The sequence below is a fragment of the Bombina bombina genome, chromosome 5 (genome assembly GCF_027579735.1).
Source record: "Bombina bombina isolate aBomBom1 chromosome 5, aBomBom1.pri, whole genome shotgun sequence".
NCBI classification, from domain to species: Eukaryota; Metazoa; Chordata; class Amphibia; order Anura; family Bombinatoridae; genus Bombina; species Bombina bombina.
Genome location: NC_069503.1, coordinates 790,937,905 through 790,964,121, shown reverse-complemented (window position 1 = coordinate 790,964,121; position 26,217 = coordinate 790,937,905). Strand labels below are relative to the sequence as shown.

The 26,217-nt window shown below is 38.9% G+C and overlaps 1 protein-coding gene across 1 annotated transcript in view; it reads right to left on the bottom strand.

The window, feature by feature from the left end:
• The window catches only part of LOC128660831 (cadherin-19-like), a 346,558-nt gene that overhangs the window by 4,165 nt on the left and 316,176 nt on the right, over nt 1-26,217 (bottom strand). The window contains exon 10 of the mRNA XM_053714877.1: nt 13,774-13,891. Coding sequence (XP_053570852.1) covers nt 13,774-13,891 — 118 coding nt within the window. The remainder of the gene's footprint in view (nt 1-13,773; nt 13,892-26,217) is intronic.

Here is a 26,217-nt window from a genome sequence, read left to right as displayed (position 1 = left end):
GTGTAGTTCATTAACAAATCTAGACAGGCCAGAAGGCTTGTTTTTCCCCACAGAAAACCTCTGAATTACATTGTTTCCAATGCAGCAAATGATTCTGGGTAAGATATGCAACTGAGGTTCACAATGACACACTTTTTTACTTCAAGTCTACTTTTACTCCTTCTAATTTTAAATGCTGTTGTTTTTTGCCCAAAAATCAACTTCACCCAGCAGTGATTCAAACCTTCTTCCAGCTAATGAGTGGCAAACTCCTACACTGATTTACCACTGCAGGAACAGTGATGACATAAAGAAAGAAAATATATTGCAAGGTTAATTTTCTTTCTACTTTCTACTTTTCTAATACACATAATCAAAACATGTATGGGGAATTCAATTACATGATGAATGTGCCTCTAGCTACATCTGCAAGTTTAGTAGTTAGTTCATATTTAAAAATAACACATTGACATTTTTCTGTAGCACTCTGTAGACTAGAAATATCACTTTCAAAAAGAACTTTAAAAAGTGTGAAAAGTAAAATGTGAAATAAATGAACTGATTTGCTGTATATCACTTGTCAAATATCAGCTTCTGATATAGATTTTAGCATAAAACATCTAAAACATTTATATAGTAAGTTAGCTGTCAATACATAGGGCCAGATTAAGAGTGGAGTGCTATTTAAGCGCTTTTGCTAGAGTGCTAATTGTGCTAAAAGTAAACTTTTTGCACGTGTTGGGTTGTGCTCGGATTTGTTGTGCTCGGATTATGAGTTGAAAGTAAAAAGTTATCACTCTTGTGCTAACTTGACAAGCGCAAAATACCAAACTTAGAATATATTCGTATACATATATTTTTAAAATTGCTGCCCATCGCTGCACGACTTACCCCCTTCGCTGCACTTAGGTTCTGTGCCATATATGATGGCATCAGAACAAGGCTTTCATTGGAGCCTATGGAAGCACGCTCTCTTGAGCACAATGCTTCCATGCACTGTGATCACAAAGTCGCATTTGCATTGCACCTAACTCGTAATACCAGCGCACATTTGCGTGCTCTGGTATTACTCAGTTGAGCGCAAATGTCGCTTTTGCAGAAGCTAAATTTTAGCGCTCAACTAGTTTGAAAAAAGTGCATTAGAAGTCTAAGTAGTGAACAGAAGATACCATTACGTAGCAACACATTGTTTTGGCAGCCATCAATTAATTTGTGACAAAGGCACATAGAAGTCATAATTAAAGGTTAGTGGTTTAGATGGTGTATACAGTATATACATTTATAAAAGATAAAACAGACTATAATCAAATTTACCCCTTTCCATTTGTATCCTATTGTTGATAATGTGGGCACCATTTAGCTATGTCCAAGCATAAAAGCTCACCAACTAGCAATGCTGCTCCCTTCTCTCATGCAACCAACCGCAACCAAAAGTGATTTAAACCGACAGTACAGAGGTGCTGGAGACGTTAAGAAACTGCTGCTACTTAACTATAAGTAGCAGGGTCATTCACGCCAACCTGTACTCCAAGAGCTCCAAAGCTACTTCCACATCTTGATAAGTGGAGCCCTTAGCTCCTGGCATTAGCACATAACGGTGTAAGCTCAGGATCTTGTATGTATCTTAAAGGGACATGAAGCCAAACTTTTTAATTACATGATTCAAATAGAGCATGCAATTTTAAACAACTTTCTATTTTACTTCTATAACAAAAAACATACTTTTCTTGGTATCCTTTGTTCAAAAGCATGAAAGTACACTCAGGTTTTGCAAGAATGTCATTTATTTGCAAGAGCATTAGATGGCAGCAATTTTCAAGCTACCTACCTAGTTATGGGTTCAAGAAAGAATACCATGAACACAAAGCAAATTTGTTAACAAGTAAATTAGAATCTTATATTTTTTTAAATTGTAGTCTCTGTCTGAATCACAAAACAACCCCCCCCCCCCCCCCCCAGATTTTATGTCCTCTAACCTCTTAAGGACCAGGGACTTCAGAGAAAATCTTGCTCAAATGACTGGAGAATTTTTAGCATTTTGCTATCACTCCATTTAAACAGAAATAGAGCCTTGTTGTTTTGTTTTTTTTAATTTACCTATAAAACGATATATATATATATATTAGACAACTATGGTATTGATCTAGGCCTATTTTGGTATATTTCATGCCACCATTTCAACGCCAAATGCTATCATGCTAAATAAAAAATTTAAGTGTTTCACAAACTTTGGGGTTCTTACTGAAATTATTTGCATATCGCATATGCAGTCATAACACAAATGGTTGTAAAAGCTTCTCTTGAATCCCCTTGGTTCAGAAATAGCAGACATGCATGCAGGGCCGGTGCAAGGAATTCGGTCTACACCGGCGAAGGTGCATTTTGACGCCCCCCCCGCCCCCAATCCCCACCATGACACCATAAAACCCCCGACCCCGTGTTGTTTTACAGAACATAGTACAAATAAAAATGTATACGCCATTTGAAAATAAAAACACCTAAATACCTTCCCCATTCATAGTAGTAACATACTTTTGACTTTCAATAGCATTACATTTATCTCTTTACAGTATTCATATTTTTATTTCACAATCCCAGTCTTATAGTACTTGCACAAAATAGCAATTACCTTATATATAGGTAAACTATTAAAGGGACATAAAACCCAATTTGTTTCTTTAATGATTTAGATAGAAGATACAATTTTAAACAACTTTCTAATTTACTTCTATTATCATATTTTCTTCGTTTTCTTGTTATCCTTAATTGAAAAGCATAAATGTAAGCTCAAGAGTGTGCACGTATCTGCAGAGCTATACAGCAGCAGGTTTGAAACAATGCCTTACATTAGCAAGAGCACTAGATAGCAGCACTATTTCCTGTCATGTAGTGCCTCAGGAATGTGCAAGCTACCTACCTAGGTATCTCTTCAACAAAGAATAACATGAGAATTAAAAATAAATCATAATAGAAGTAAATTTGAAACTTTCTAAAAATTGTATTCTCTATCTGAATAATGAAAGATTTTTGGGGGGTTTAATGTCCCTTTAAGCTATAATTGAAAAAAAACAAACAAACAAAAAAAAAACACGCTAAAATTGTGACAATACATGAAAGTATTAAATTAAAGGGACAGTCTAGGCCAAAATAAACTTTCATGATTCAGATAAAGCATGTAATTTTAAACAATTTTCCAATTTACTTTTATCACCAATTTTGCTTTGTTCTCTTGGTATTCTTAGTTAAAAGCTTAACCTAGGAGGTTCATATGCTAATTTCTTAGACCTTGAAGGCCACCTCTTTTCTAAAAGCTTAACCTAGGAGGTTCATATGCTAATTTCTTAGACCTTGAAGGCCACCTCTTTTCAGAATGCATTTTAACAGTTTTTCACCACTAAAGAGTGTTAGTTCACGTATTTCATATAGATAACACTGTGCTTGTGCACGTGAAGTTATCTGGGAGCAAGTCTGTCAAAAGAACTGAAATAAAGGGGCAGTTTGCAGAGGCTTAGATACAAGTTAATCACAGAGGTTAAAAGTATATTATTATAAATGTGTTGGTTATGCAAAACTGGGGAATGGGTAATAAAGGGATTATCTATCTTTTAAAACAATAACAATCCTGGTGTAGACTACCCTTTAAAGGGACAGTGAACCCACATTTTTTCTTTCATGATTCATATAGAGCATGCAATTTTAAGCAACTTTCTATTTTACTCCTATTATCAATTTTTCTTTCTTTTATCTTTATTTGAAAAAGAAGGCATCTAAGCTAAGGAGCGAGCCAATTGTTGGTTCAGAACCCTAGAGAGCACTTGTTTATTGGTGCTGTCCAACCAGCAAGGACAACCCAGGTTGTTCACCAAAAATGGACCGGCATCTAAACTTACATTCTTGCTTTTCAAATAAAGATACCAAGAGAATGAAGAAAAATTCATAGTAGGAGTAAATTAGAAAGTTGCTTAAAATTGCATGCTCTATCTGAATCACGAAAGAAAAATTTTGAGTTCAGTGTCCCTTTAAGGAAGTTATATCTTTATTTATTTCTCATATTTGAGATATATATGGTATTTAATATATATATAAAGAGACACACTCAGCTGAGACTGAAGAAAAGCAAGAATAACGTCTATGCCTGTTCATTTTCAGTGCCACTCAGGGTGCATACTGTTTTAGAACATAGCTGAAATACAAGGCAATTCTTCTCTGAACAAGAGAAACAATTAATATGCCTAATATCAATTTACAATTTCGGTCTAGCATATAATATACCCCCATTTTCCGGTTATACTAGTTATTGCCCCATGGTATCTGGGCACTTTTGTAAGGTTACTCTCTGTTGTCCTGTTTTGTTTATATTAACGTACTCTTAGAAACCTAATGGTCACAGCAAGCCCATTTTAACATGACTAATATTAACCTACACTCTCAGCCCTGCATATAATATGCTCCCATACTCATGTTGTACTAGTTATTGCCTCATGCTATTTGGGTACTTATGCCAAGTTACTCTCTGATGTTGTGTTTTGTTTTTGCAGAAACCCAACAATATATTGTCTACATGATTCAGTGCAAATGTGGAATACAATACGTGGGCGAATCAGAACGCCCCTTACGTGAGAGAATACGTGAGCATATTTTATCAATTGAAAATATGGACGAAGATAGAAATAAGGACCTACCCGTCCCTTAACATTTTAAAGCCTATAATAATGGTATTTTATTTTTTTTTAACTATATGGGTATAGCTAAACTGCAAAAACAAAAAAGAGGGGGTGATAATCAAAAAAGATTGTTGCAGCTAGAAAGCAAATGGATCTACAATTTAGACACTCTTCACCCACAAGGTCTGAATTTAAAAATAGAATTAAGGAGTTTTTTTACATAGATTATTGCCCAGTCTTACATAAATAAATCCTAACGCCTACAATCTTTATATTGGGATTGTCTCACCCGCCTATTACACAGCAATTTTGTTTAAAATATTTATTTTATATCTCTATATGTATACATAATACAGTTTTTTATTATAAGAAAAAAACGTTTTTTAAATTTTCTAATTTTGAAAAATCTATTTAAAATAATAAATTATTCTTATTTTTATTTTTAATTTGCCAATAATGCTGGTCTTCTATAATATATAGTCATGTATAGTTTTTTTTTTAACTTACATTAACAGTTAGGTAAACACATTAGTAGAGAATTAATATAAATATGTAATTTTTTAACAAAGAAGAAAAGAGTACTAAGACAACCGTTTTTATTCCAGTTTTATTTCATTTTTTGGACAAAAAAATAATATATGAATAAACTACAATGCTCCTTAACATATTTGAGACTATGTACACAATTGAAATCTGCTTTTTAAAATGCTTTCATATACCAACTAAATAGATTACTTAATTAGGAATAACGATAAGGGTATAAAAGAGGAGATTCTTGGCAGGTCTGACATAGGCTTGAGAAAGGCTCCCTGAAGCTGAAACGCGTTGCTTTGGATACAGACTGCTACAACGGAACAGCTGCTTGCACCGCATTGGATTACTTTGCTCTTTGCTACCTACTGCCTATTTGTCAATCTCGCATTTTGTGGGCGTGCCGGGACCGGACACGGAAGTGACAGAGGCAATTCACAGGAGACATACACGCTGCAATAGCGTTCTTAGAAACTTTGAACTAACAAAGAAAGTTTCTCATCTATATCTCATCTGGACCTGCAGGTATTTTAACCTGAATCCTGCTACATGGAACTTCAATAAGGTACCTTATTTAGAAACAAAGTTAAAGTTTGTTGCCTTACAATATCACACAAGACTGCTAAGTGTTCAAGGCAATAAATAGCGTGATATACAAAAAAGCGGCTCAACATCTAGCCTAATCCTATGGTCACATTTCATTGGCTAATAACAGACACCTATTGTTGAAGCAGTTGTCAGAGCTGTCTTCAAGAACGATTTCTAACAGTTGTATCTTATTTAAAACTTCTGCTGCATTTTAGGAGCTAAAAGCTAAATCCCTTACAGAAAGTATTTATAAATACCTACCAGGGTATAAACTGGACTTGCTAATTTTACAGAGTGTTTTATTATAAATTACATATATATCGTGTATATATATTTTATATTAGTCACATCTCAATATACTTGGCTGGTACCAACTTTCTCACACACCTACACCATCAGAAAGCAATTTTAAATGACTGTTTATATGACTCCAATAAAAGGATATTATTTTTAACCAGCATTTTTTGTTTGATTGATTTAGAACAAACTACTTTAAAAACGTTTTTTTCTACATATTTTATATAAACATATACAAAGAAATATATATAAAAAACTACTGAGACCATTGTCATTTGATAGATATTCAGCCAGTGTTCTTACACACAGGCGCACACATATGAGACAATCATAACTGCTACTAACAAATCACTCAGACCACTTGGGTTGTCTGATTTTTATGTGAAGCTTTATCTACCACCAGCGCATTGATTTTTAGCTGTTACCTAAAAATACTCCTGGAGGGAAGCCTAATTGTATATAAGCCCGGATGTAAGTTCATTAGATAGTTAACAGTGTTAATAGTGTCCTCAAACTTATAATAATATCATGTGGTTTCAATACTACTACTCTCATCTATAAATAGTAACCGCATCATTTCACCCGTCTCTCCCCCCCCCCTTACTCCCAATTTAGAGTGGCTCTGGCCCCCTGATTCCCCCCCCAAAAAAAAAATTATATTCATTTATGCAGGTTTGTACTATTCTTATATAACTTTTACTCCCTAGTCATTATATACAGGGAGTGCAGAATTATTAGGCAAGTTGTATTTTTGAGGATTAATTTTATTATTGAACAACAACCATGTTCTCAATGAACCCAAAAAACTCATTAATATCAAAGCTGAATAGTTTTGGAAGTAGTTTTTAGTTTGTTTTTAGTTATAGCTATTTTAGGGGGATATCTGTGTGTGCAGGTGACTATTACTGTGCATAATTATTAGGCAACTTAACAAAAAACAAATATATACCCATTTCAATTATTTATTTTTACCAGTGAAACCAATATAACATCTCAACATTCACAAATATACATTTCTGACATTCAAAAACAAAACAAAAACAAATCAGTGACCAATATAGCCACCTTTCTTTGCAAGGACACTCAAAAGCCTGCCATCCATGGATTCTGTCAGTGTTTTGATCTGTTCACCATCAACATTGCGTGCAGCAGCAACCACAGCCTCCCAGACACTGTTCAGAGAGGTGTACTGTTTTCCCTCCTTGTAAATCTCACATTTGATGATGGACCACAGGTTCTCAATGGGGTTCAGATCAGGTGAACAAGGAGGCCATGTCATTAGATTTTCTTCTTTTATACCCTTTCTTGCCAGCCACGCTGTGGAGTACTTGGACGTGTGTGATGGAGCATTGTCCTGCATGAAAATCATGTTTTTCTTGAAGGATGCAGACTTCTTCCTGTACCACTGCTTGAAGAAGGTGTCTTCCAGAAACTGGCAGTAGGACTGGGAGTTGAGCTTGACTCCATCCTCAACCCGAAAAGGCCCCACAAGCTCATCTCTGATGATACCAGCCCAAACCAGTACTCCACCTCCACCTTGCTGGCGTCTGAGTCGGACCGAAGCTCTCTGCCCTTTACCAATCCAGCCACGGGCCAATCCATCTGGCCCATCAAGACTCACTCTCATTTCATCAGTCCATAAAACCTTAGAAAAATCAGTCTTGAGATATTTCTTGGCCCAGTCTTGATGTTTCAGCTTGTGTGTCTTGTTCAGTGGTGGTCGTCTCCCAGCCTTTCTTACCTTGGCCATGTCTCTGAGTATTGCACACCTTGTGCTTTTGGGCACTCCAGTGATGTTGCAGCTCTGAAATATGGCCAAACTGGTGGCAAGTGGCATCTTGGCAGCTGCACGCTTGACTTTTCTCAGTTCATGGGCAGTTATTTTGCGCCTTTGTTTTTCCACACGCTTCTTGCGACCCTGTTGACTATTTTGAATAAAACGCTTGATTGTTCGATGATCACGCTTCAGAAGCTTTGCAATTTTAAGAGTGCTGCATCCCTCTGCAAGATATCTCACTATTTTTGACTTTTCTGAGCCTGTCAAGTCCTTCTTTTGACCCATTTTGCCAAAGGAAAGGAAGTTGCCTAATAATTATGCACACCTGATATAGGGTGTTGATGTCATTAGACCACACCCCTTCTCATTACAGAGATGCACATCACCTAATATGCTTAATTGGTAGTAGGCTTTCGAGCCTATACAGCTTGGAGTAAGACAACATGCATAAAGAGGATGATGTGGTCAAAATACTCATTTGCCTAATAATTCTGCACTTCCTGTATTACTAACTACATTACATATCTAGGGATGCTTCATCTCCCATATAGACTACAAATTAAGATGTAATTCACGGGTTATTCAAGCACACATGCCTGCCCTACTCTTTATTAATAGTTACAAAATGAGGTTCCATCTCTATATACTTAGATTTATATGCAGTTAATAACCCAGTTATAGTAATAATGTTTTTTTCACTATGTCTGACGGACACAGGTCATATTTCCTCTATATTTTTTACACAGAGCATCTAATGGTGGTCATGCTTGACTCTGCTTCCTCTCTTGCGGACATTAATTCCTTAGAAATGACTTGTAAAACTACAGTTTTGGTTCTACACCTCACTCAAGCATATGCCTTAGGTTATCTGCGTATAACCTTCTGTTATGATCCTATATAACTGGATAAATCTTGTCTCTACTTTTCTTTCTTGTATTATGTTTGCACAATTCCTCAATAAAAAATTTATTTAAAAAAAAACCCCAAAAAAACTGTTAATTTATTATTTGGTTTGTTTTAATAAATAAGCTGTGGCCTTTTCTCTCCCAACTTGGTGGTCTTGTTTTTATTGGTGTTTAAGGAACAAACAATTGGAAATGTGGGGTCAAGTGTTTAATTTATAAATCAATAAAATAAAATAAATAATTGATGATGATTATTATAATAATATTATTATTATCATTACTTTTAACAGCTCAATTACAACAGTACAGTTACATCAGTAAAAACTGACCTTTTTATGCTCCACCCATCTGAGTAAAGATTTTTTTTTTCTTGTGTTTGGGTAGTACAGCCAGAGAAGCAGTATCACCCACACTATTTATATTTGCTGCATTCTTGTGCCTTGTACAGTGTTTTCATGGCAGATTTTGTAGTCAGCACCAAGCACACATTTATTCATTTTGCTGTCTCATTTAACAAATGGTAATGGATTTGTGTCATTTCTATTTCTGTAAATCTCCAACATGCTAGATGATATTTTTTTTTCTAAATGTTCCTGTGTATTCTGTATTTATTGTTCATATGTTTAAAGGGATAGTAAACACCCCAAATGTTATTGTTTAAGAAGAAAGATCATTTCTTTATTTACCATTCCCCAGTTTTGCAAAACAAACACTGTTATAGAAATATACGCCTAGATTTAGAGTTCTGCGTTAGCCGTCAAAAGCAGCGTTAAGGGCTCCTAACGCTGCTTTTTACCGCCCGCTGGTATTTAGAGTCAGTCAGGAAAGGGTCTAACGCTCACTTCCAAGCCGCGACTTTTCCATACCGCAGATCCCCTTACACCATTTGCGTATCCTATCTTTTCAATGGGATCTTCCTAAAGCTGGTATTTAGAGTCTTGGCTGAAGTGAGCGGTAGAGCCTCTACCGATAAGACTCCAGCCGCAGAAAAAAGTCAGTAGTTAAGAGCTTTCTGGGCTAACGCCGGTTTATAAAGCTCTTAACTACTGTGCTCTAAAGTACACTAACACCCATAAACTACCTATGTACCCCTAAACCGAGGCCCCCCCACATCGCCGCCACTATAATAATTTTTTTAACCCCTAATCTGCCGACCGTACACCACCGCCACCTACATTATCCCTATAAACCCCTAATCTGCTGCCCCTAACATCGCCGACACCTACATAATATTTATTAACCCCTAATCTGCCCCCCAAAGTCGCTGCTACCTTACCTACACTTATTAACCCCTAATCTGCCGACCGGACCTCGCTGCCACTCTAATAAATGTATTAACCCCTAAACCACCTCACTCCCGCCTCAAAAACCCTATAATAAATAGTATTAACTCCTAATCTGCCCTCCCTAACATCGGCCACACCTAACCAAGTATTAACCCCTAATCTGCCGACCGGACCTCGCCGCTACTCTAATAAATGTATTAATCCATAAAGATAAGTCTAACCCTAACCCTAACACCCCCCTAAATTAAATATAATTTTAATCTAACAAAATAAATTAAATATTATTAACTAAAGTCTTCCTATTTAAAGCTGAATACTTAACTGTAAAATAAACCCTAATATAGCTACAATATAACGAATAATTATATTGTAGCTATTTTAGGATTTATATTTATTTTACAGGCAACTTTGTATTTATTTTAACTAGGTACAATAGCTATTAAATAGTTATTAACTATTTAATAGCTACCTAGTTAAAATAATTAAAAAATTACCTGTAAAATAAATCCTAACCTAAGTTACAATTAAACCTAACACTACACTATCAATAAATTAAATCAATTAACTACAAGTACCTACAATTAAATAAACTTAACTAAATTACAAAAAAAAACAAACACTAAATTACAAAAAATAAAAAAAGATTACAAGAATTTTAAGCTAATTACACCTACTCTAAGCCCCCTAATAAAATAACAAAGCCCCCCAAAATAAAAAAATTCCCTACCCTAATCTAAATTAAAATAGTTAACAGCTCTATTACCTTACCAGCCCTTAAAAGGGCTTTTTTGCGGGGCATGCCCCAAAGAAATCAGCTCTTTTGCCTGTAAAAAAAAACACAATACCACCCCCCAACATTACAACCCACCACCCACATACCCCTACTCTAACCCAAACCCTCTTTAAATAAACCTAACACTACCCCCCTGAAGATCTCCCTACCCTACCATCTTCATCCAAGCGGCATCTTCTATCTTCATCCATCCGACGAGGAGCGGCTCCATCTTCAAGACCTCCGGCGCGGAACATCCTCTTCTTCCGACGACTACTGACGAATGAAGGTTCCTTTAAGTGACGTCATCCAAGATGGCGTCCCTCAAATTCCGATTGGCTGATAGGATTCTATCAGCCAATCGGAATTAAGGTAGGAAAAATCTGATTGGCTGATTGAATCAGCCAATCAGATTCAAGTTCAATCAGATTGGCCGATCCAATCAGCCAATCAGATTGAGCTCGCATTCTATTGGCTGTTTCAAATAATTACAAAATTACCTGTAAAATAAATCCTAACCTAAGTTACAATTAAACCTAACACTACACTATCAATAAATAAATTAAATCAATTAACTACAAGTACCTACAATTAAATAAACTAAACTAAATTACAAAAAAACAAACACTAAATTACAAAAAATAAAAAAAGATTACAAGAATTTTAAGCTAATTACACCTACTCTAAGCCCCCTAATAAAATAACAAAGCCCCCAAAAATAAAAAAATTCCCTACCCTAATCTAAATTAAAATAGTTAACAGCTCTATTACCTTACCAGCCCTTAAAAGGGCTTTTTGCGGGGCATGCCCCAAAGAAATCATCTCTTTTGTGGCGGTGTTTGGAGCGGCAGATTAGGGGTTAATAGTATAATGCAAGGGTCAGTGATAGCGGGGGCAGCAGATTAGAGGTTAATAAGTGTAAGGTTAGGGGTGTTTAGACTCGGGGTTCATGTTAGGGTGTTAGGTGCAGACTTAGAAAGTGTTTCCCTATAGGAAACAATGGGGCTGCGTTGGGAGCTTAACGCTGCTTTTTTGCAGGTGTTAGGTTTTTTTTCATCCCAAAATGCCCCATTGTTTCCTATGGGGGAATCGTGCACGAGCACGTTTTTCCAGCTAGCCGCTGCCGTAAGCAACGCTGGTATTGAGAGTTGAAGTGGCGGTAAATATGCCTGTATGCTCCCTTTTTGGAGCCTAACGCAGCCCTTCAGAAAACTCTCAATACCAGCGTTATTTAAAAGATGCGGGGAAAAAAAAACACGAGTAGCTAACGCACCCCTTTGGCCGCAAAACTCTAAATCTAGGCGATACTTTTTACCTCTGTAATTACCTTGTATCTAATCTTCTGCATACTGCCTCCTTATCTCAGTTATTTTGACAGACTTGCATTTCAGGCAATTAGTGCTGACTCTTAAATAACTCCATGTGCATGAGCGCAATGTTATTTATATGAAACACATGAACTAACGCCCTCTAGCTGTGAAAAACTGTCAAATGCATTCATATAAGAGGTGGCCTTCAAGGGCTTAGAAATTAGCATATGAGCCTTCCTAGGTTTTGCTTTCAACTAAGCATACCAAGAGTACAAAGCAAATTTGATTTTAAAAGTAAATTGGAAAGCTGTATATTACATGCCCTATCTGAATCATGAAAGCTTAATTTGGACTTTACTATCCCTTTAAAACAGATATGCTCGAGTGGCTCATTCTTCTATATGAGGTTTAGAAAATGTAAACAATGTTTTGTTTTTTACAGCTTTTAATTATAAGTACCATATTATATATAAAAGCATTTATAGCTGTCTTTCCATATGAGACATTATTGACAAGAAAGTGATTATTCACAAAAATAAATGATCACTTTGCAGTTGTAACATAAAGCTACATGAAAAATTATAGACACATTGGCATTGTAACTATTAACTGTGACATCATTAGGCCAGATTAAATTATAACGATTAATTAAAATTTAGTTAACATTCTTGTTTGTAAGGATGAATTTGCAGTGGTTAATCGCTATAATATGGGCCTTTTGGCCTAAGTAATTTGCTCTAGCTCTAATCTTAATGATATATTATGGAGTTAATTAAGAGGTAATACCACTCTTAAAAATAAAGATTTTCTGTACAATTATTCTTTCTCTTAATAGATAATTAGTAACTTCAATAAATATGCCTTAATGTGAGGTGCAGTTTCTTAAAAAAAAAAAAAGTTAACCAATCAATTAATTAATCAGTTAAACTGCATTCTTGTTAACTGCATTCTTGTTTATTCACACCTTAGTACATACATACACAGATACAGATCAGCACAAATACATCAGCACATGTACACAGTACGACACATAAATACACACATTTGTACACTTACACACATACACATGAGCTTCATAGATATGATCAGAAATCAAATGATCAGAAAGGTCTACAACATAATCATTCACTTTTACAGTTTATGTTTATCTGGGATAACACGTATGTTAAACAGTTGCCCATGACTGCTTACTGTTGCTGTTTGCCTGAAGATCCACCCATCCTGCAGCTCAGTAGGTAATTGATTTGCTGAATTTTATATATATATATTTTAAAGTTCTCTCTCTCACTCTCTTTCTCTCTCTATATAGATAGATATTCAATAGATATATAGCTATAGATATATATTTTATAAAAATATATACCTACAAATAAAACAAACATTTATTTCTATGTGAAGAACAATGGAATGTAAAGTTTTTGTAACCTCCTTTCAGCTTTAGCGCAGTTGGTCTAATGATACCAAACCAATAAAATAAGATTTGAAAGTTGTCAAGGTTGTTGAACAAGAAACCTCAAAATGATAATAAAACTTCTGAATAGTACTTATTTGTTCTCTTTTGTTGAATTTGTAATATAAATCTTATCTAACTGAATGACTATTAAACAGGGAAAACTTACATTAAATATACGTGTAATTGTTTAAGAATTTATAAAGTTAATTACCTCCATTGTCTCTAATAGTGAAGTTTTCATTACTTGTTGATTCTGGAGCTAATGCAAAGGAAATTAAATGATCATATTCTTGTTTATCTTCATCCACTGCGCTTATAGTCTCTATTACCTAAAAATAAAAGTATATCTTTTTTAAAATATGTTTAAAAAAAATTAGCACAATTCAACAATTCAAAAATGTCTAAATCACAATGTAATTGAAAATAATAAAATAATATTGCAGATATATATATATATATATATATATATATATATATATATATATACAAAGACAATAAGAAAAGCGCACAGAAACACCTACATAGTGCAAATCAATTTAATATTCATAAAACACACATAAGTATTTGATAAAAAGTGAGCCCCCGCAGGGTGTCTACTCACAAGAACTGCCCTCAAACAAATGAGGTATGTACAGGCTCTTAAGTAAAATCCTCACTGGCAGTGATAGTTTTTACCGGTCTCACGTCCCTTTAAGTGGATCGATCTTTGAATTCCCAGTGAATATTGGAAGGGTCCGTCACACAGAGGTCCTTACTGCACACAAGCAACGTCCCATTATCCAAAATCTAACCACTACAAATGCGGCTGGTAAATGTTTAAAAGTACCGCTCACTCGGAGCTACAAGCTCAGCTGTATGCTAATCGTTTGATGCAAGGTGGGCGTGGCCTTACGCGTTTCGCGGTTACGTCACCACTTCGTCAGAGGTATGTCCACACCCACTCTGGTTATCCTTTATATACAATAGAAGATCAATGTAAGCCGCCCACCTTAGCGTCATGAGGGGAAATCCTTAGCTATTGAAGCAGGTTAAGGTCCATGCACCATATTATATGAATGTATCCAATTAAGCACATATGAGATCGTACATTTAAATACTATATACCTATATTATATTTAATATATATACATTGTATTTATTCTGGAAAAGCAAAAATAATAGAGCAAATTCCATTTATAACACCATATATATACACATATAGATTGTTTGCTTAATATCTAAAAATTGATTCATACATTTAGTTAAAACTTTAATTTATTATAAATATTTAAAACTCATCAATTGATATATAATTTGTATTAAAAACCATTTACTATGACCTTTAAATAAATACTAAGATCAAATATGTATTTTATTCAAGAGAAAAATATATGTATATATTTAAAAATGCTCAATATAAAAACATCTCATATATCTATATATCTCCACTAAAAAACTATCCCTTTATATTTATTAGTGTCTAAATACATTAACTTCTAAAAGTAAATAAATTAATTTGTATGTTAATTATATAGAAAAGAGAGAGACACCACTACATTATTCTATTAAAATGGCTTGTATATCCACCTCTCTATTTAGACCAAATGGCTCTAGGGTACCTAATGTATGTAGCCAATAAGTCTCACATTTGCATAATTGCAACAATCTATCCCCCCTTCTTTTGTCAAGTACTATTTGTTCTATAGCTTGGAATTTTGAGGCCTGTTATATCTCTTTTATGGATATCCCTGAATGATCATATACCCCATGTTCTACATCTCCAGAGGTTATATTATCAATATGCTCATTAATTCTTCTTTTTAAGGTACGATTCATACTTCCTAAATACTGTTTTCCACAATTACGTTCCAAAAGATATACAACATAGTTGGACTGACAATATATATATATATATATATATATATATATATATATTACAATTACAATCTATAGTCTGACAATAATTGGCATTTTAACAGCTGCTGGTAAGCTCCGTCGATGTCAACACAATCAAAACAGTCTTCAAAATATTAAAAAGTGCCTTCAAAAGTTTTCAAATGAAACATAGGATTTGTACAAGCACCAAATCCCAATACATTTACCCTCACCATTTTGCAAAGCAAAATCACCAGAGATAAATGCTTACTGTCTCATGCTATATTTACCTAAAACATTACTGTGTGTCCTCAACTCTGAGGTGATACAGCCAATATAAACATATTAGTATTTTGATCTAATAACTTATAAATAAGATCTAAAGGATGTTATGGGGCATAATTATTAACAAGTTTTCCACAGACTACTTAAAGGGGCATTAAACATTAGATTACAAGTGGAGCGCTTAATTAGTGCTCGCCCGCAAACGGGCAAATTTGCCCATTTGCAGACACACGAAAATTAACCATCCATTAAGCTGGACAGATAGCTCAGCATGCTAAGGCACTGTGGCTGAGCTCTGTAGCAACCCAAGGGTTGTAGGTTCAATCCCCGGCGAGGTCCACTCAGCCTTTCATCTTTCTGAGGTCAATAAAATGAGCAGCGCATTGAGAACCTAACGGGTGATTAGCTGCGCTTTACAAGTACCTAATACATACATTACAAGTGGCTGGATATTGCTAACATGAGCAAGCGGTAGCAATTAGCGCTCAGAAAATCAACTAGAGATTGGGTTAATTTTCTAAAAGTGCCCCAAATGCACTGAAAATAGAAGGCATTATAATTTTTTATTGAAAAAAAGTAGCATTATTTAGAAATAAAAAACAACTGCACTAGGCAGTTTTTGGGGGTGGATATTTAGAAAAAAAACGGCACTGAAAAGTGTCTTTACATTGCGGTCTATGGGAACTGTGTGTTCCCAGTAAATATATATGTATATGACTATATACATATATATTTGTGTGTTAATATGTGTATATAAACATATTAACACACATATATATATATATATATATATATATATATATATATATATATATATATATATCAGCATATACATATATATTTACAAATGCTGCAATTGCTGCGCTACTTACCACTTTCCCTGCGTGTAGGTTCTGATGCCGTCTCTTATGGCATCAGAACGATGCTCCCATAGGAGCCTACGGAAGCACGCTCTTGTGAGTGCAAAATTTCCCAGCAAATTGGTGTTAATTTGTAATACCAGTGCACATTAGCGTGTGCTGGTATTACACAGTGGAGAGCAAATATCTATATATATATATTTAAAGTTATATATAACTTACTTAAAAATGATATTTAGTGCTCCACTTGTAATCTGTCCCTAAATAAATGCTATATAGAATGATGGACTGATAAGATCAGTCTGAGAATAACATGTAGATGCTTTTTTTAAGTTTCATTAGCTGTTTAAATATTGACAAAATAAGTGTTAAGTTGTAGGGGTCAATTTACTAAGTGTCGGGCGGACTAGATTTTATTACAAGGACAGAGACTCCTATTTTGCATAAGCCTTTTCCTTTACTACTCAACAGCCATTCAAAGTAACATAATACAAATTAAAAGTTTAACATAGAAATAACAGAAATGAATATGGTAACCAATGAGAAACAACCCTGAATGGTGTGATCCAGGGCAGACCAATCAGAAAAGTTCATTCTAGTATAACAGTCCCAATAATATTCCAACTGCCTCTTTTCACTTTGCTGCTCTCAAAAAGATAAGTATAATAACTAGTGATTTCGCGAACATAAAAATTTGGGTTTGCAAACGGCGAACGTGAACTTCCACAACTGTTCGCAAATGGGCGAACCGGGCGAACCGCCATAGACTTCAATAGGCAGGCGAATTTTAAAACCCACAGGGACTCTTTCTGGCCACAATAGTGATGGGAAAGTTGTTTCAAGGGGACTAACACCTGGACTGTGGCATGCCGAAGGGGGATCCATGGCAAAACTCCAATGGAAAATTACATAGTTGATGCAGAGTCTGGTTTTAATCCATAAAGGGCATAAATCACCTAACATTCCTAAATTGTTTGGAATAACGTGCTTTAAAACATCAGGTATGACGTTGTATCGATCAGGTAGTGTAAGGGTTATGCCCGCTTCACAGTGACAGACCAAACTCCCCGTTTAATGCACCGCAAACAACCGCAAACAGTTCATTTGCACAACTGCAAACTCCCCATTTTCACAAGGTTGGATACCAAGCTAGCCATGTCCTGTTCCTTGTCCTCACTGATGTCATCGAAGGTCTCTTCCTCCACCCAGCCACGTACAACACCAAGGGTCCCGGAAAGGTGACAACAAGCCCCCTGGGACGCCTGCTGTGTTTGGTCTTCTACCTCCTCAAAGCCACCTTCCTCCTCTGACTCCTCTTCTTCAGACTCCTCTCTCTGCATTGCCTCTCTCTGCGTTATTATAAGGTGTGTTAAGTAGTACTATTCCTATCAGCTTAATCCCTGTTACGTCCCCTATAAGGGGACGTGTATATGGCATTGATTTTAGGAACCGGGAGATGGAGAAAGATGCTTGGTCGGTCCTCCTACTTCAAATCTGGGGCACTGCGCATGCAATCTAATGTGCCACCAGATAGGAGTGGTCTGTTAAGTAGTACTATTCTTATCAGTTTAATGCCTGTTACATCCCCTATCAGGGGACGTGTATATGGCATCGATTTTAGGAACCGGGAGATGGAAAAAGATGCTTGGTCGGTCCTCCTACTTCAAATTTGGGGCACTGCGCGTGCAATCTAATGTGCCACCAGATAGGAGTGGTGTGTTAAGTAGTTCTATTCTTATCAGTTTAATCCCTGTTACGTCCCCTATCAGGGGACGTGTATATGGCATTGATTTTAGGAACCGGGAGATGGAAAAAGATGCTTGGTCGGTCCTCCTACTTCAAATTTGGGGCACTGCGCGTGCAATCTAATGTGCCACCAGATAGGAGTGGTGTGTTAAGTAGTACTATTCTTATCAGTTTAATCCCTGCTACGTCCCCTATCAGGGGACGTGTATATGGCATCGATTTTAGGAACCGGGAGATAGAAAAAGATGCTTGGTCGGTCCTCCTATTTCAAATTTGGGGCACTGCGTGTGCAATCTAATGTACCAGCAGATAGGAGTGGTGTGTTAAGTAGTACTATTCTTATCAGTTTAATCCCTGTTACGTCGCCTATCATGGGACGTGTATATGGCATCAATTTTAGGAACCGGGAGATGGAAAAAGATGCTTGGTCAGACCTCCTACGCCAAATTTGGGGCACTGCGCGTGCAATCTAATGTGCCACCAGATAGGAGTGGTGTGTTAAGTAGTACTATTCCTATCAGTTTAATCCCTGTTATGTGCCTTTTCTTTGGTTTGGTTTTTGAAGCCACAGTGCAGCACCAGAGGCCAGAAAAATTAGGCATGTACACATGCCTGAAAAATTATGTATTGCTGCAGCCGCTGCTGTAGCAGCAGCCAGAAAATTGATGTTTGTTTCCCAGGCAGAAAGTGCCCTAAAACATTGCAGCTTGAACCCTAGTTGGTGGCCGATAAGTCACGCAAGTCATCCGGCATTCAGAGATAAAATACAGCAGCGTGTGGACCATTTTTAGCCCAAGGCAGCTCATCTCATCAGGCCTTTTTTAGACGAATGTATTGCCCAATGTCAGTGCCTTCGGGATCCATCCCTCATTCATATTAATAAAGGTGAGGTAATCTAGACTTTTTTGACCTAGGCAACTTCTCTTCTCAGTGACAATACCTCCTGCTGCACTGAAGGTCCTTTCTGACAGGATACTTGAAGCGGGGCAGGCCAGAAGTTCTATCGCAAATTGGGATAGCTCAGGCCACAGGTCAAGCCTGCACACCCAGTAGTCAAGGGGTTCATCGCTCCTCAGAGTGTCGATATCTGCAGTTAAGGCGAGGTAGTCTGCTACCTGTCGGTCGAGTCGTTCTCTGAGGTTGGACCCTGAAGGGCTGTGGCGATGTGTAGGACTTAAAAAGATCTGCATGTCCTCCATCAACAAAACGTCTGTAAAGCACCCTGTCCTTGCCGGCGTGGTTGTGGGAGGAGGAGGATTACTTTCACCTCTTCCCCTGTTAGATTCCCGTTGTGCTGTGACATCACCCTTATACGCTGTGTAAAGCATACTTTTTAATTTATTTTGGAACTTGTGCATCCTTTCTGACTTGCGGTAATTCGGTAACATTTCAGGCACTTTATGCTTATACCGGGGGTCTAGTAGTGTGGACACCCAGTACAGGTCGTTCTCCTTCAGCCATTTTATACAAGGGTCCCTCAACAGGCATGACAGCATGAAAGACCCCATTTGCACAAGGTTGTATGCCGAGCTACTCATGTCCCGTTCCTCATCCTCAGTGATCCCACTGAAGGTATGTTCTTCCCCCCAGCCATGTACAACACCACGGGTACCAGATAGGTGACAATGAGCACCCTGGGATGCCTGTTGTGGTTGTTCTTCCTCCTCCTCAAAGCCACATTCCTCCTCTGACTCCTCTTCCTCACAATCCTCTTCCAGAGTTGCCGCAGGTCCAGCAAGCGATGCTGATAAGGCTGTTTCTGGTGGTGATGGTGACCACAACTCTTCCCCTTCCTCTTCACGCTCATCTACGGCCTGATCCAGCACTCTTCGTAGGGCACGCTCCAGGAAGAAAACAAATGGTATAATGTCGCTGATGGTGCCTTCGGTGCGACTGACTAGGTTTGTCACCTCCTCAAAAGGACGCATGAGCCTACAGGCATTGCGCATGAGTGTCCAGTAACGTGGCAAAAAAATTCCCAGCTCCGCAGAGGCTGTCCTAGCACCCCTTTCAAATAGTCGTTAACGGCTTTTTCTTGTTGGATCAGGCGGTCGAACATTAGAAGTGTTGAATTCCAACGTGTCGCAAATCAAGCACCTCACTGGCATGTTGTTTCGACGCTGGATATCTGAAAAGTGCACCATGGCCGTGTAGGAACGCCTGAAATGGCCACACACCTTTCTGGCCGGCTTCAGGACATCCTGTAAGCCTGGGTACTTATGCACAAAGCGTTGTACGATCAGATTACACATATGTGCCATGCACGGCACATGTGTCAACTTGCCCAAATTCAAATGCCGCCAACTAATTTCTTCCATTGTCACAAACCACTTTGCCGATCTCCAGTTGGTGCGGAGTCAGCCACTGATCCACCTGTGTGTTCAGGGTGGACAGGAGTGCTGGTCCGGTGTGACTCTCTGCTTTCAGGCAAGTCAACCCCAAGATGGCGTGATACTGCCTTATCCGGAATGTGGAATAATACCTGGGGAGCTGCCGTTGATGTGGAGCAAGATACAGCAGCAGAAGAGGACTCAGCCGAGGAGGTTATGGAAGAGGATGGAGTAGGAAGAGTAGAGGAGGTGGCAGCAGGCCTGCCTGCAAGTCATGGCGGTGTCACCAACTCCTCTGCAGAGCCACGCATTCCATGCTTGGCAGCCGTCAGCAGGTTTACCCAATGCGCAGTGTAGGTGATATACCTGCTCTGACCATGCTTTGTAGACCAGGTATCAGTGGTCAGATGGACCCTTGCCCCAACACTGTGTGCCAAACATGCCATTACTTCCTTTTGCACAATCCAGTACAGGTTAGGGATTGCCTTTTGTGCAAAGAAATTTCGGCAGGGTACCTTCCACTGCGGTGTCCCAATAGCTACAAATTTTTGAACGCCTCAGACTCCACCAGCTTGTATGGTAAAAGCTGGCGGGCTAAGAGTTCAGACAAGCCAGCTGTCAGATGCCAGGCAAGGGGGTGACTTTGTGAGATTTGCTACTTACGCTCAAACATGTCCTTGACAGACACCTGACTGTGGGCAGATGAACAGGAACTGCTCAAGGCAAGGCACGGAGTGGCGGATGGCTGAGAGGGGGCAAAGAGGACAGCAGTGGTTGACATGGCTGAAGATGCTGGACCAGGAGGAGGATGGCGGCTTTGAGTTTGTGTGCTGCTTGTACTCATGTGTTGATCCCATAGGCGTTTGTGATGTGCAATCATGTGCCTTCGCAAAGCAGTTGTATCTAGGTGGGTGTTGGACTTCCCACAACTCAGTTTCTTTTGGCACAGGTTGCAAATGGCATCGCTGTTGTCAGAGGCAGACGCACACAAAAAAATGCCACACTGCTGAGCTCTGCAATGACGGCATTCTGGTGGTGGCAACAGCATGCGTTGATGGGCGTGCTGTCTGGCTGACCCCGGGTGCCGATGCATGCTGTCTGACTGTGCCACTAGCTCCTTGCGACGACCTCCCCCTGCTTCCAACTTGTCTCCTCCTCCTCTCTGTCTCCCCATCTGAACTTCCCCCCCTTCTTCTTCTCTTCTAGCGTGCACCCACGTGACATCCACGGACGCATCGTCATCATCAACCGCTTCACTTGTATCTGACAACTCAGCAAAGGAAGCAGCAGCGGGTATAACATCATCATCATCACACCGTACGTCCATGTGTGTAATGCTTCCTGACTGAGACATATCCCTGTTATCTACATTCTCTGGCAATAATGGTTGCGCATCACTATCACTCATTTCTTCCAACTGATGTGTAAATAACTCCTCTGACAGATCAAGTGAAGCGGCTGTGGTGCTAGTGTTGGTGGTGGTGACAGGCGGGCAAGTGGTAACTTGAGAGGTGCCGAAGCTAAGCTGGAGGAGGATGGTGCGTCAAGGTTACGAGCGGAAGCTGTAGAAGATTGGGTGTCCTGTGTTAGCCAATCAACTATGTCCTCAGAACTGTTCGAGTTCGGGGTACGTGGCCTCTGAACACTGGGCATTATTCTAGGGCCAAAGGGAATCACAGCACCACGACCACAATGGACCCTGCGGGGTGGCCTGCCTCTGCCTGTCATTTTGTTTCCGATTAGTGGTACCATGCATGCAAGCTACTGTGACAACAGATATGAGTGGCACTGTGCACTGGCAGAAGTTGGCAGAGTAGACAATGTAGGCTTGACACACACGCTTGCAGACAACTAACTGCTATTCAATCTATTACAGTCAAAATTGTTTTGTTTTTTGTAAATGTACAGTACTGTTACACCAGATATGAGTTGCACTGGTGTGACACTGTGCCCTAGCAGGCACTGAAATGCACACGTGTGAAGGAAACTGACTGCTATTATTTCACAGTCAAAAAAGTGTTGTTTTTTTTTTTTTAAAATGTACACTACTGTTACACCAGATATGAGTTGCACTGGGGTGACACTGTGCCCTGGCAGGCAGGCACTGAAATGCACACGTGTGAAGGAAACTGACTGCTTTTATTTCACAGTCAAAAAAGTGTTGTTGTTTTTAAATGTACACTACTGTTACACCAGATATGAGTTGCACTGGGGTGACACTGTGCCCTGGCAGGCAGGCACTGAAACGCACACGTGTGAAGGAAACTGACTGCTATTATTTCACAGTCAAAAAAGTGTTGTTTTTTTTTAAATGTACACTACTGTTACACCAGATATGAGTTGCACTGGGGTGACACTGTGCCCTGGCAGGCAGGCACTGAAACGCACAAGTGTGAAGGAAACTGACTGCTATTATTTCACAGTCAAAAAAGTGTTTTTTTTTTTTAAATGTACACTACTGTTACACCAGATATGAGTTGCACTGGGGTGACACTGTGCCCTGGCAGGCACTGAAACGCACACGTGTGAAGGAAACTGACTGCTATTATTTCACAGTCAAAAAAGTGTTGTTTTTTTTAAATGTACACTACTGTTACACCAGATATGAGTTGCACTGGGGTGACACTGTGCCCTGGCAGGCAGGCACTGAAATGCACACGTGTGAAGGAAACTGACTGCTATTATTTCACAGTCAAAAAAGTGTTTTTTTTTTTTTTAAAGGGACAGTCTAGTATAAATTAAACTTTCATTATTCAGATAGTACTTTTAATTTTAATCAACTTTCCAATTTACTTTTATCATCAAATTAGCTTTTTTCTTTTGGTATTCTTAGTTTAAACTAAATATAGGTGTGATGAGAGCAGGATGGGATGTCACTAGTTGGGGTGGGGCTTAGGTCCGGTAGTCTGTGTCGCAGTTATTTAGTGAAATCATTCTGACTAGATGTATGTTTCTGTGCTCTGTAATAAAATAGAGTTGTACCATCATTGCTGTGTCCTGCATATGTCCTGCATCTCATGACATGGTGTCAGAAGTTCTGGCCTGCGCTTCTGTTCCTGATCGATTGCAATGTCAAAGTTTACCCCAACTGAGCCTTTTGACTTCTCTCAGCCTACAGCTTGGCCCACATGGCGTCAGCTGATTCAGCGCTTCAGGATTGCTTCCAAACTGAACAAGGAGAGTGGTGATGTACAAGTTAATTCTCTTTTATACTGTATGGGGAAAGATGTGGAGCCAGTGTTCAATGCTTTTACTTTCCAAGAAGGGGAAGAATTTGACTTTGATATAGTTATGGATAAACTCAGTGCCCACTTTGTGCCCAAAAAAAAATGTTATTCATGAGAGAGCTTGTTTTCACAAAAGTAAATAGCGGTTGGGAGAATCTGTTGAGTCATTTGTGCGCAGCCTGTATGAACTAGGTGAATTCTGTGAGTTTGGTGTTGCTAAAGAAGAGCAAATCAGAGACAGAATAGTTATTGGAATTGCAGATGCTGAAGTCTCGCTGAAGCTGCAGTTAGAGCCTGATTTAACATTAGATGGGGCTATTAGGATGGCCCGCCAGAGTGAACTGTTTAAAAAGCAGAGTGCTGATCTGAGGTCTGAGAGTATTGTGGATGAAGTGCAACAGTCCAGGAAAACTGCTAGTGAAAAGCACAGTGTGAGCAGTAGATCTAAAATAATGGAAAGGCCTAGAAGTGGATGGGCGCAACATGCCCGATGCACACGGTGCTACCGTGCCCATGATCAGAGTGTTATATGCCCGGCCAGAGATAAAAGATGCAGAAAATGTAACGAAATGGGCCATTTTGAAGTGGTGTGTAAAACTGAATAGATTAAGGAGATGCAGTTGGACAGTGACCAGGAGGGTCAAGAAGTGTCTTTTGTGGGTTCCGTTGTGGAATGGGCAAGCTCAGAGGAAGATTGGAAAGTTACTTTTACTGTAATGGGAGCCAAAGTTGATTTTAAGATTGACACAGGAGCCGATATCACTGTAATGTCTTTTGCTGAATTTATGAAACTGCCTCGACAGCCCCAGCTGGCGAAGGTTACTACAAATGTCCATAGTCCTGGTAGCCGCATTGATTGTGTGGGGATATTTCTTGCCAGCTGTGAGTACAAGCAAAGAAAGTTCACCATGTGGGTGCATGTGATTCGAGGTCAGTGTGTTAACAATTTATTGAGCAGAAAAGCAGCCTGTGACTTGGGCCTCGTGGCCAGAGTGAATGAGATTTCTGAAGATATGTTTGGCGAGTTGGGCCTATTAAATTGCAAACCAGTCTGTATAGCACTTAAAAGTGACGCAGTCCCATACAGTATTTCTACTCCCTGCAGAATTCCGTCCCCGCTCATGCCTCAAGTGGAGAAAGAGCTTATGCGCATGAAGTCTATGGGGGTTATTGAAGAGGTTGTTGAAGCGACTGATTGGTGTGCCCCCATTGTTCCAGTTGCAAAGAAAAACGGAAAGGTGCGCATCTGCGTGGACCTGAAAAGGTTGAATGAGGCAGTGAAGAGAGAGAGATTTGTGCTGCCGACATTAGAAGAAATAGCTCCAAAGTTGGCTGGGGCGAAGTTCTTTTCCACATTAGACGCTTCTAGTGGCTTTTGGCAGATCCCCCTGGATCCAAAGTGCCGCAAACTGACTACCTTTATCACACCGGTAGGTCAGTTCTGCTTCTGCAGACTCCCCTTTGGGATATCCTCCGCTCCTGAAATGAGTTCTCTCCTGAGTGACCACGTGGGCACAGAGGTCGTCATGGATGACATTCTAGTGTATGGGTCTACAGTGGAGGAGCATGATCAGCGTTTAAGTTGTGTACTACAGGCTATCAAAGAGTCTGGGCTGAAGCTGAATAAAGAAAAATGTCATTTTAGGAAAACTGAATTATGTTACTTTAGGCATATCATCAACGGGGATGGCATCAGACCCCGAGAAAATTTGTGCTATTGAACAGATGAAAAGTCCTTCTGATGTACATGAGCTGAGACAGATATTGGGCCTTGTAAATTACGTGGCCAAGTTTCTTCCAGATTTATCAACAGTTTTACACCCTATCACAGAGTTGCTTAAGAAAGATGTTGCCTGGGTCTGGGGACCTTCACAAGAAAAATCTTTTCTGCAGGCCAAGTCACAACTAGTTGTGGCGGATACACTATCAAGGCTCCCGCTGGCTGCTGCTGTAGGATCCTCCACAGAATCTGATGTGAAAGTGTATGTTGATTCAGTTCTGGCCTCTAAGTCTATTTCTTCAAGGAAACTGGAGGAAATAAAGAAAGAGACATATTTGGACACAGATCTGCAAGAGATAATAAAGTACATAAAAGAAGGCGGGCCCGAGAGCCGGGCAGCCTGGATGTCTTTAAGAGCTTACCAGCCAGAGAGGTCGCAGCTCACGGAGCTGGAGGGGTTGGTGCTGTTCCAAGATCGCATTATAATTCCTGTCAGCATGAGGAAGGAGATGTTAAACAGGATTCACGATGGCCACTTAGGCATTACAAAGTGCAGAGAAAGGGCAATTACAGCTGTGTGGTGGCCTGGGATCAGCTCCGACATTGCAAATCACGTGTCTAAATGTGCTTTTT